Source organism: Brachyhypopomus gauderio, chromosome 14 (genome assembly GCF_052324685.1).
Source record: "Brachyhypopomus gauderio isolate BG-103 chromosome 14, BGAUD_0.2, whole genome shotgun sequence".
Classification (NCBI taxonomy): Eukaryota; Metazoa; Chordata; class Actinopteri; order Gymnotiformes; family Hypopomidae; genus Brachyhypopomus; species Brachyhypopomus gauderio.
Genome location: NC_135224.1, coordinates 16554158 through 16566649, shown reverse-complemented (window position 1 = coordinate 16566649; position 12492 = coordinate 16554158). Strand labels below are relative to the sequence as shown.

The 12492-nt window shown below is 40.6% G+C and overlaps 1 protein-coding gene across 11 annotated transcripts in view; it reads left to right on the top strand.

Moving 5' to 3' along the window:
- The window catches only part of camk2d1 (calcium/calmodulin-dependent protein kinase (CaM kinase) II delta 1), a 51082-nt gene that overhangs the window by 18612 nt on the left and 19978 nt on the right, over positions 1-12492 (top strand). For 6 of the 11 annotated variants that reach the window (XM_076973559.1, XM_076973557.1, XM_076973563.1 and 3 more), the window contains exons 3-8: positions 3482-3541; positions 4951-5005; positions 6301-6366; positions 7137-7209; positions 10997-11099; positions 12289-12372. In XM_076973559.1, coding sequence (XP_076829674.1) covers positions 3482-3541; positions 4951-5005; positions 6301-6366; positions 7137-7209; positions 10997-11099; positions 12289-12372 — 441 coding nt within the window. Of the gene's footprint in view, positions 1-3481; positions 3542-4950; positions 5006-6300; positions 6367-7136; positions 7210-8027; positions 8101-10996; positions 11100-12288; positions 12373-12492 lie in introns of all 11 variants that reach the window. The other 5 variants (XM_076973564.1, XM_076973558.1, XM_076973566.1 and 2 more) reach the window with 1 other exon arrangement.

Here is a 12492-nt window from a genome sequence, read left to right as displayed (position 1 = left end):
TATTCATAATTCACACATTCATAAGAACACATCTCAGCATTTAATTTGGCCTTCTGTAATTAATAATGTGTAACACCATCTAGCAGTTAAACCGCAAGGCTAAAGTTGAAAGAGAATCGCATTTCTTTCAGTCCTCATGCTATGCGTATCTGGGAGCTTCTCCACCTTAGACAGGCACACCTGAACCAGCTCCTAGAAAATGGAGCAATTAGGCGAATCAGGTGTTTTTGGTCTGGGGAAATTGCCAAAAGCGTGTAGAGTCTGCTGCTTCCAACTGGTGGGCTTCTAATTTGCTTGAACGCTTTAAACTGCATGCAAGGGAAAAATATCCCAAAGTAATTTAAATTTGTTTATCTCGCAGACGCAACACAATGCAGTCCTTAGTACCCAGGCTGGAGGTAAGGTGCGAGATGGATAGCTATTGTTGTTGTACATTGGTACTTATTTCAAATGCAGAAATAGTCTATTGGGGAAGCCTGGTACCCTGCATTGCCAAAGATACGGTAGTACCGCTTCACAAGGTAGTTGCCATGTTTGAGTCTCCGAGGAACAAATAGTCATCAGCTCTCTTGTTGTCACCAATAAACATTTTATTACATTTTATTTATTCGTTTCTCCCAGCTCGGTCTTTTTTAACCTTTGTATCATTACCCATGTGATCAAAGTTAATGTATTGTCCACACATCTCTTTTACGGTGAGGTTGAGGGTCTGGTGACAGATGTTCGTAGCTTTCTCCGTCATATCTATAATGTCACATTTAAAGATAAATCTTGAACCAGCTGGTGAGCTCCCTGTTTTATCACTACATTTGAGTAGTGATGTCTGGAGCCATGGACCCTTGGATTTGAGACGACTTCTTCATCTTGACTGTCAGCACTGGTGATTGCCTTTGTTTCAGTTCAGTTACAGCTGAAAAGGAAGTCCATCTTAGTTATATGCTTCACACTCTATTAATGAGCACATAGAGGTCTTATCTGTAAAAATGTCTGTTGTTGGACTGTAAGATGCATCAACATCAATATAATTTCCCAATTGCAGAATTATGCACACCTTACTAAATATAATATATATATATATGTGTGTGTGTATGTGTATATATATATATATATATGTGTGTGTATATATATATATATATATATATATATATATATATATATATATATATATATATATATATATACTAAAAGTCAAAATATTGGTGACACTACTGAAGGACTCAATTAAAAGGCTCCGTGATCTGATTCCTACAAATGATTAAAATGTTCATAAGTATTTACAAAGACTTGTTTCAATAAGCATAAACTGTCAAACTTGTCAACTTGAAATATTGACACATTTATCAAGTGACCGTTTTTTTGTAGACATTACGATGTGTCATGACACTATTAGGATGAAATGACCGCAAATTATGGCGGGTGACTTTGTAGCTTTTTTTTTTTCTTTGGTAATGCTGCTGATATAGCTTGCTAGTCCAGGATTTGCCAGAGTGTCTTTTTTTAGTGGTGAAAAGACGCTTGAACACTCTTTCTTTAATCAAAACAGGAAGTAACATGTTTTTTGGCATTTTGAATTGTATCCTGAGCACTTCAGAAGAGAGGCATATTCTTAGTCCAAGAGTGTTTTGTTTTTCCTGTTAACACTTTATAAAAACAATTATTTGTTTACAATGGATGTTTTTAGTTTGTAGCTTGAAACTTGGTATGGGCACCTGTGTCTTGCACTTCATTGAAAATAGACACCCCAATTTCCCGCATTCCAGTCTATCCTTTGGGATGTTGGTGAACTGGGTCAAACCAGCACTTTTAATACATGGAAGATCTAGATCTAAGATTGAGTGACGCTCTCGGCATCAAGAACGACTACTTAAAGCATTGACATTTCAAAACTTTAATAGTATCAGGAGGTGTGCCAGTTGAGACAAAGATATTTTCTTTCATATCAAAACAGTAGCAGAACAGATCACCTTCTAATGATGATCTATGTCCCCTTCACTGGGACATTTTACTGTCTCTCTGTATCTCTCTTTCTGTGTGTCCAAGGGTTGACATATTGCCTGCTCTAATGGTACTGTGTAATGACAGGAATTCAGGAATGTGTAGTACAGTAATGCAGGTGCCTCAGATTACCTATTCTCAGATTACCCAGAGTGAAGCAGATGACTGCTTAGGGCACACCTATAAAAGCATGTTTCTAATTAGTCTCAAAAATTTCATTAACAAAGTTGTAATCCTGTGATTGGTCCCTCTGAGCTGACTTTGACTACAATGGCCAGGAATCCCCTGAAGGACAGTATATCTGTCTGGTCCACAGATGTCGAAAAAAATAATGCAGGGAACTTGTTGCTCCTTAGTGGTGATAATATTCCACTTGTGTTTTCCCGTTATATTACCCTACAGTTTAACAGTAGGTGTCTGATTCTGTATTCTGAACTTTTTTCACAAATCTGCAGTAAATCTTTTACACTTGCATGTTAGATTACTGTTTTGAATAAATGTCTGACATGAGTTTTGGTGTTCAATGTTTTCAGCTGTGCTTGTGGCTGGATCTTGACTGCTTAGGCTATAAATCTGTTTTTAAAGTAAAGTTTGCAATTCCTGTGCTTTGTTTATATTGCACTTGGCAAGTTAATGTGCAGTGACACGCTAGTTTTAAGCAGTTCTTGAGGCCGTATTCAAATGAATAGCTATGCTTACTTTGTACAGAATCTCTCTGTGGAGGCACAAAGCCATTTTCTCCATCACTGCCCTTTTCCTCTGCCTCTGGTCACTGCCAGCCAATATGTGGGTCACCTCAAAGCATGTCTAATACACTGATTACAGTTATTAAACAGTACCAGATTGCATCACCAGAGGACCGAATAGCAGCCCACTTAGTTAATTTGGAAAGCAGTAATACTGATTCTACGCCTGCCTCCAAGCACTGGAAAGTGGCTGTACTCTGGTACATTTACAGTACAAATACATGTAAAGCTTGTGGACCTGTTTTTAACTGCAATGCTCTGGCTTTACATTATACATTGATTCAGCAGTGCAATTCCCAGGCTCACTCGTGAGGTCCCCGCACATTGTTTGTTTTTCTTCAGCCATCGACAACACCTCAGCCAGCTTAATTAAAAACTTGATGAAGTATTGAGTACTTGTGCCATGTATGGGATTCAGAAAAACGTATGTGATGAGCACGAGGACCCCCAGGTGCGCACTGGGAAATATAGTGCATTGGTGCAGGTATGCAGAATGGATGGTCCAGTTTCAGAAACTGTAATGTACTAGGGATCAACCCCAGATGAAGCTGTGGTGAGCTCCTGTAGGCCTCTGACACAATGTCTGACCTTTCCTGCCACAGGGCACAGCTGAGATCAGTGCACCGTGGCACCTGTGGTAAAGGCGGCGTTTTTAGAACCAACGCATGTATCAAAACGTGGTTGATAGCTGCCTTTGGCTTCTGGATGTTATTGTAATGTCCCAATTTCTGTCTCTGCAGATCACCAAAAGCTGGAGCGAGAGGCCCGCATCTGCCGTCTCCTGAAGCACTCCAACATCGGTGAGCAACCAGACACGCAGTCGGCTTCTAGACCTAAACAGACTCCATCATACGTTTACCTTTTCCTCACCGCTAATTGACAGTTTCGTGAGACCTCAGTGGATTTGTGACCCGTTGAATCGCTGTTTGTCCTCCGGTGCTTCTCGTTAGTAAGAAGCTCTGTAATAAACCATCGCTTAATTGGGACATGTGGATGTTGCTGTAGAATCAAAGGGGTGAAGAGCTACCTTGGCAGAGTGTCAGCCGTGAAACGTGGTCCAGGGTCTCGGGAGCGGCCGAGGTCACCCAGCCTCTGGCTTCCCTCCAAGCTCCCAAGCAGGCTGCTGCGTTTTTAGACCTGTGTCATACAAGCAAATGAGTGTGGAGGTGGAACTGATTAGTGGTTTCGTTTGATGTCTGTTGTCATAGTAATTACGGTAGACATGCAGCTGTTATGGAGAATATGGCTGACATGATGCTTTGGAGAGAATAGGATTTTGTGAGGTGATTTTAGGTTTGGATTTATTGTGGAACAGCAGATGACTTTGGTTATCTTATTATTGCACGATTATTGATGTACTTGAGAAAGTAGATGCAAATTCATTATGGCAAGTGTCTCTATTTGCACGGAGTCTCCCGAAATGTAGCAGGTGCTCCCTTTTTTTTAATTTTTATTTATTTTTTATCCCCTTGGCAACCATTGCTGGGAAAGCCTGTCTCCTGTGGTTGCTATGGAAACAAGAGGGGAGACATGGTGAACCACTATTGAGAGAAGATGTCTGAGATGCGGATGCAAAGGGGATTCCTCATTCCTCGATTCCTCACTCCCTTATCGGGTTATTCCACCCTTAATGTGGTCTTGCAGACAAAAAAGTCAAGCCATCTCATTCCTCTGATTTATTTAGGCAGGTTTTTTTTCCTCACATACACACTTCATCATGTCTGTAGTGATCCCTCCAGCTCAGTTATGATGACTCACTCTGTCGTTCTGTAAGGGGGGCAGAGACCCTTGTTGATCTGTAGTTGAACATAAACATAGTCTGGAACGTTAAAGGGACGTCTTTTGTTTTCTAAGCCACGACCGTCATTTTAATGCAGGGATTGAAAGAAAATCTGAAAGCCCTTGAAAGCATTTATGGGGTGACATTTACAGTTTGAGGTAATATTACTTGTGAGGAAAATGTACAGTGTGTAAACATGTGTATTAATTTATCTGTCAGACAAATTCATGTGATATTTATTTAGCCTTAAAGTGAAACCAGAAGGATGAGGACATTCTGTGGAAGCTGAAATTGGTCCTTTTTGTAGACATCTGCATTTGGAACTTACAAATACATGGGAGACTAAATGAATTAACATGCGTTTCTCGTACACATACATATGCAGTCTAACACCACCTTTTGCTGTCTCTGTCTCCCTTTCCCCCACAGTTAGGCTCCATGACAGCATATCTGAGGAGGGATTCCACTACCTTGTCTTCGATTTGTAAGTAATCTGAGGGCTCATGCATGTCTCAGTGACTCTTACAGCCGAACACACAAAGCACAGTCATGCGTCCCCTGCTCAGCCCCTCCCCTGACCAAATATAACCAAAATTACAGTACCAGCAGTTTGCTAATGTGCACTGCCCTGGTGAACCCACACTAATTGGCTGCACGTCTGTGCGCGGGCGGGCGTGTGTGTGCATGCATGCACGCTTCCTTCCTGGGTTGGAAACTGAGATAATTAGCCTGTGTTAGTCGAATCCTTTTCCAGCACCGCTTCACCTGAAAGGACTTTGTGTGTTTGTAGTAGAGTGCTGCTCCTCCGTGAAGCCCCGTCTGCTTGCCCATTAAAACCCAAACTGTGAACCCCTCACAGTGCTGCCAGCAGTCACATGGTCCCTCACTTAGTCATGCTGCCTATTTGTATCGCTTTCGCCTGTTTCTGGTTAATGTAGAAGAAAAGAGTCTTCAAACAAATCATTGTATGCTGTTCCGTTCACTACTGTGTTACGTGTCTGTATCTGTGTTACACCACATTCCTGAATACTGTGTGTTCTATGCCTGGTCAACTTGGTTGTCAGCTTGTGTAGTTAAATAGTCATCTAATTGTACCCAGGAGCCAAAATCAGTATCCTTGTAACCTGCACACTGACCAACTTTGTAGAGCCAAATATTTTTTGTATGCATGAACAATGTATGCTAAACATTTATGCTCCAAAGTATGTTTTGTTGAGGTAGAAATTCATCAGCCAGATCAGCCCCCTAGAGCCAATGTGCTCCGGCCTCATTATGGGTCCTTACTGTCCTGAATGAGGTGCTTCCTGGCCTCATTTAAGTAGTGTGCATCCTCTACCCTTTGCGTGTCTCCAGAAGAGAGTCCAGGTAGAGCAGGCATATGGGCTCCCTCTGTTTGAAATCTCACATCGTCTCAGGAGTGATGAGCGTGTTGGGACTTCAACAAACGCTCCCTCGTGGACTTGCACTCAAGTGCAATAAAAAAAAAAATCATTAGGTTTTTTTTTGCAGTGCCTGTCTAATATAACTATGCCTCTGATATTTATTTAACCTTTTGGTGCAGTAATTCTTTCTAAGTCTTTCATACTTTATTTAAATCATCTTATTTATTGCAGTCATAGTAATGGGAACCCTTACTAATCTGTTTAAGGGCCACTTATGTGGGTTTCAACTAGCAAGCACAACAGTCTGTCATCCATTTTCTGTTTTAGTCCTTTAAAGTTCCTTTAACTTCCAAGCCAAGGCATTGTACCGAGTTCACATTTTCATTCATGTTTTCAGAGTCACAGGAGGGGAGCTGTTTGAAGATATTGTTGCCAGAGAATACTACAGTGAAGCGGACGCCAGGTCAGTCTCCTCATAATGCGCTCCTTAAATGTTTTTAATTTGAATACATCAGTGTATATACACAACTGAACATGTTGAATTAAGTAAAGCAAATACCCGAATAAATGTTTAAATGTTTGACTTGGTCTGCATCCAAGTTGCAGTATCTCCTCTATTCAGGCCAAAGAACTACTTGAGACCTTTTATGCCTTATCTACTCACCAGTGTAAATAAATGAACAATGAAATACAGGTGCACTGGCAGCATATCTTGGTAAATGAACAGGATTCCGTCCACATAAATGTTGCACACACATTCACAACATATACACAAGGGATTTTGCTTGTTGCTTCATCTATATATGTACATATTTCCCTGTGATGAGTTCCAGTTTTGCTTTTTAGCAACGTGGCATGTCCAGGTCCCAATGCTTTTTTTTTTTGATGTAGATCTTTGGTTTAAACAAAATGCTGTCGATGTCCAGGAGGCAATCCCTGATGTCTGTTTTTGGTTTTGTTTTGTTAATTTTTAGAACAGTGCAAATGCTCTCCTAAACGTCTACTGTTTTTATATTTCGTTAAATGTTAAATGTATTCACTGTGGTATAGTGCGGTATGATGTTGAACATGCAGTGCGCCAGCACGGTGATTCAGAATTTAAATAAGGAGTTTTTGTCGTCTTCGTTTTCCACCGTTCGTGGCCATACCTGTCGTGTGCTTCTGATTGTGCTTGCTCAATTGTTCTTCCCTTCTTTTGCCCTCGGGCTGTGTCTTTCTCTCCCTCTCTCACAGTCATTGCATACAGCAGATTCTAGAGAGTGTAAATCATTGTCACCTAAATGGCATTGTCCATCGAGACTTGAAGGTTAGTATGGCAGGCCAGGCCTTCCAAAAACGCTGGTGCCATTGCCCAGATGACCACTTAACCAGCACTCGCTATCGTGAAGGCTCTCCTCTCGTGCCCCCCGACCCCTCCCCCACTCGCTCTCCACCCTTGAGCGGCATGCAGCCGGGGGTCCTTGGGGCGTACGACAGACACACCCCCCCCCCCGACAGCTCAGGCCATGTGCATGTAGCGGCAAAGAGACGTGCTCTAACCAGGGGCCACGAGGTTTGACCCGACGGTGTGTTTCAGGGCAGAAAAATCCCCCAAAACCCGTTTTAACGAGGTGGTAATGGCAGAGTAGCCAGATTTAACTTAGCCACCCTGTGAACACATCGGTCGGGTCAAGCCGCGTGGTCGCCCCAATGCAAACACCACTTCTGCTTTGAGATCTGGGGAAGCAGCGTGTGGAGGAGGATGAGGACAGTGATGACGGGCAAACCTTGCAAACCGCGGGACGCTGTCCAGACATAAATGCTCCAAAATTCAAGCATTTAAGGTCAAAATTCTCAGCACTTAAAAAAATCCAAGTAAAAGTGCAAATGTCCAGTAGCATATTTACATTCTGAACTTTAGACTGTTGCATTTCACATTCTGTAATAAAATCTTAACTTGCTATCAAAACTGGGCAGTATTTAAGAGGATGAAAAAACAAAAGCCCCTCTTAATGGACATTGAATAGCTTGAGTTTTTAACACTGTCAACATCAACACTAAATACTCTCCTAGTTTCCCCAGTCTCACTGCGACTGCAGAGTGTGTGCTTGTCACTAACCCACGCCCCCTGGTGTTTGCATGCAGTCATTGCATTCAGCAGATCCTTGAGGCCGTTCTCCACTGCCACCAGATGGGCGTGGTCCATCGCGACCTGAAGGTGAGTAGAGACACTTGGGGGTCCTGAACACCAACGGTTCTTTCTGTCTCCCTCCACCACTCTTCCTACCTGTAGCCCACAAAACTGAGTCTGTAGATATGTGTATTAATTAGAACAACCTGTTCATTCTAATGCTTGTTCTGTTGACCTCATTTTGGTAATTTCCTATGCAGTGACTGTAGAGTTTGTAAGTATGTATAACAGCTGCCCCGGGCACTTGACTATGATCTCCGTAAGATTATGTACATACTTAGCAATGAATCTCTGACTAAACTGCAATATCCATTTGCAGTGTGGGGCTGTGTCTGAGGCCCAGCTTTTAGTTTTATCATTTAGTACTTGAGCATTCACGTGATCTGGCATTTTCTGTTTCTTGATGCATGCTGCATTAAGCTTCACGCACTTGCATTAACGAGTCTTGTATCAGAAGTATGGGTAAGGTAAGCTGTACTTGGTGAATACAGGACACTGTATCCTAAAAGGAATTTTTGCTGAGTAGAAAGCTGTCATCTCACCTGGAGATCCAGCGTTCTCTAACCCCCAGCACAGCGATGGCCGTGGCAGCAAGCTCTGAGCTCTGATTTGCTAATCAAATAAGCCAGGTGCAGGTCATTTTCTGTCCTATATGATTGGTCGTTGCTATGACATTACCATAGTGAACAGTGGAAAGTAATAGAGGCAAAACAATAAACAAAGAGAATGTTCTTTTGAATGAGAACATTTGTGTATGAGGTAATGTGTGTCAGTTTGGCATTGATTGCAAGATTATACCAAAAGTTTCACAATGAACTAGTGAACTAGCTTTGGATTGTGAAAGCATCTTTGTTCTGCTTATTCTCTCCTTTTTTAAGACTTAAACTCCAAAATCAATGTTTTTTTTTGTTTGTTTGTTTTTGTATCTACCCCACTAAACTGTCCACTTAAAGATTTTTTTAGTTTCAGGTTTATTGTGGTTGTTTTTAAGGCACATTCCAGCAAGACATGAAGATTAATATGGGAAAACATTTCAAATCAATTTGGTTGAGTGTATATTATTGTCTAACTATTGATTGTCTACCTGCTTGGTAGACAGAAGCTTTTTACCTAAACCGTTTTTGTGACGTGTCTTATTTCTGCCTGTGTGGGTGGGGTAGTGGAAGGTGTTGCTCTTATTTTGTTACTTGACACTGTCCTTGTCATGCAGTGATTAGGAGTTTAACTTGCGTGGTCATGTGATGACATGTCTGAGAAAATGTGAACAGAGCAAGTATTTGTTCTGGACGTTTGCTATTTTTGTCATTTTTTTAAATACATTTTTAGTTACATATACTTTTATATGTGGAAAATTATTTGCACATTAAAAAAAAAAAAGTCTCTGATAGCTCCTCCCCCTTTGTTTCACCTCTATCATGATATAATGCTGTTTAATCCTTCTTTTCTTCTTTTTCCTTTAATCTTTTTCCACTCTATCAGTCTGGTGTCTTACCATAAGTTGTATTATTGTTTTGTTTGGGGTTTATTTTTTTGTAACATTGTGCATTGCATGGTAATTTTCCGTTGGGGATGGGTGTTATCTAAAGGTACACACAAGCACTGGCTGCATGTGGACATTGATTGATGGTGCCGACCTGTAGCATGTTAGCATCCTTATTAGCCCAGCTTTTCTTTGCACAAATCAAAGAATGAACTGGCCCAATTGAACTGACCTCTTTTGAACATTTGTGTTCTAATATCAGTTCCCCTGTTGGTACTGTGCAATGTACTGTACACATTTTATGTAGGTATCACTTGGCTGTCTTTAAACTAAGAGCCGAGTAACACATTCATAAGCCTCTGTTACATGCACAAGGCAAACGCTGACACTCATGCTATAAGTGTGTAGCAGTGTGTGATTTGTTAGTTCAAAAAACATGTCTATGTGTGTTTGAATGTGAAAAAAGCATCTATATAGGATATCTATAGGAGCATAGAAGCATAGTTCATGTATGCTGTGTACATCTTATGAATGTGTTACAAGGCCCGCATAGGAAAGAATAACATTCAGTAACTGGCTAATTTACCTGCATTGCATTTCATGTGATTTGTATGTCAAACATATCTAAAGCGGTTTCTCTGTTCTGTAAAACCTTTTTAATTTTGTACAGTCATAAGCATTACATTCAGTCTTTTGTCTTATATTGTAAGTCAGTCTTGCACTTTTCAAGGCCATTCAAGAAACAAAATAGATTGTCCTGCATTGTCCATAACTCAACACGCAGTTCTAAGTTCCACTTGTCCTAATGGGTTATGCATGAGTTGTTACTGATCTCTGGGTGCCGGTGACATTTATAGATATGTATTTCAATCCGTGCAACAATAATTTGACCAGAATAATCTACATTTCGAATCATTTTCACTGAAGCAATTTGTTGCATTTTAATTTCATTAACAGCATTCATAAGTTTTTGAATGTTGACATTGACCAGCTTACAAGTTATCTGTTGTATCTGTGGATCTCATCAAAAGGTTCCTGTTTAATGAAAGTGGAACTTGGCTCATCATATTATTTATATTTGTCATAATTTCTAGTGACTATGCATGACCCTGAGGACAAAACAGATAGTCAAGCATGACCTGCCTCAAAAATGATTCTCCATAAACACGCAGTACTGCATTGCTTCATCTTTGGTCATGTTTACCAGACTTGAAGCTTTTGCGGGGTTGAACTATAATTTATATTTCTCTCCATATTCTAAATTTTCCTTAACAGAGTGAAACTTTTAACATGTGGGGATTGAACCTAGCTAGTCTTTCTACTGACATTTTTGACCCAGGTCTTGCATGAAACGGAAACTCACCGTAAATGTTCTGGAAAGACGGGCATTAATCCAGACTGGGTGCCAGACTGATTTCTAATTCTCTGCCTCTGCATTCAAAGCCTGAGAATCTGCTTCTAGCCAGCAAACTGAAGGGAGCTGCTGTGAAACTGGCAGACTTTGGCTTGGCCATCGAGGTCCAGGGCGACCAGCAGGCATGGTTTGGTGCGTACCTCTTTAAATGAATTCATCTGTCAACTGGAAGCTGCAATCACTGTTTTTTACTTGTACACTTCTGAAGTAGTCTGTACCCAGTAATATTGTAGTGTCTGATCTATGAGGGTTAAATAATACCTCCCAGGCCTCCCTTCACAGTTGGTGTTGCTCCTTTATTAGAAGTCCTTACCTATTGTGAACAGACTTTACTAAGGAAGTAAGCGTGTCACTGTGAGCAATGTCTTCTCCATCTGTGTGGTAACTCCATCTATTACCATGAACCCCCACCACCACCATTTATTCTTTCACAGGGGATATCGCCAGTCAGCATTGCCATGGCTTCTGTAGCGTTTCTGTGGATTGTATAATTGGGCGCAGAGGGGATGATTATTTTAAAAGCATGCTCTCAAACAAGCGTAAATGGGCTGTAATGGCATCTTCATTGCAAAGGCATCAGCATTCATTTGTGTCAAACAGAAAAGAAAGTTAGCAAATCTGGGCACTTTTATGATTCTGTTTTTATAAGAGGTTTAGGTTCAGGGTTATGTGCAGCTAAATAAATATATATTTATAAAGGACATACCTGCACGCCCACGCCCACACACACACACACACACACACACACACACACACACCTGCACATAAACCATAAGTTCATAAGCGTCTTATAAAAAGAGAATCCTAAAGTGAATAATAAGTACTTTTTTAATTATTATTATCTGATACGAAGTATTAATAAAAAAAGTGCACAGGGATAATAAAACCAGCAAATGTTCAAGGACCTCCTTTGCAAACACAGGTTTGCTTGGAAATAGTTGACATGTTATAGCCACACTTTTATATGGATACTGCATGATGTTAATTCTTGTTTTCTGCCTAATCCCAGGAGAATTGGCATGAAAGTATGATAATCCCCAGAGTTTACCATTCAGCTCTAGCTCTTTTAGCTCTTTTTTTTCACACGGTTACTTCATTATACATGCTTGTGATGCTACTTTAGAGCCGATCCGCATTCCTTATACAAAAAGAAATGGTCTCCCCTAGTGACGGTATAAAGGGGGAACACCTTGTAGATTAACAATTAACTTGAATCCTGTTCAAATCATATTAACACATCACTTTAATTTGAAACATATTCGTTTCTCTCATTTGAGTGAGTGTCAGACTTTAGGGATGTTTTCAAATTTCTTTCCTACAGGATTTGCTGGGACTCCTGGGTACTTGTCTCCTGAGGTGTTAAGGAAGGAGCCCTATGGCAAACCAGTAGACATGTGGGCCTGCGGTTTGTATATAAATTTTTTTATTGAACTCTTATTTAACTTTTTTTTGTTTTATCATATACCAAAATGTTTTTTTAAGTCTGTTTAAATCACAGTTTCAGACTTGTTAGATGAATATATAA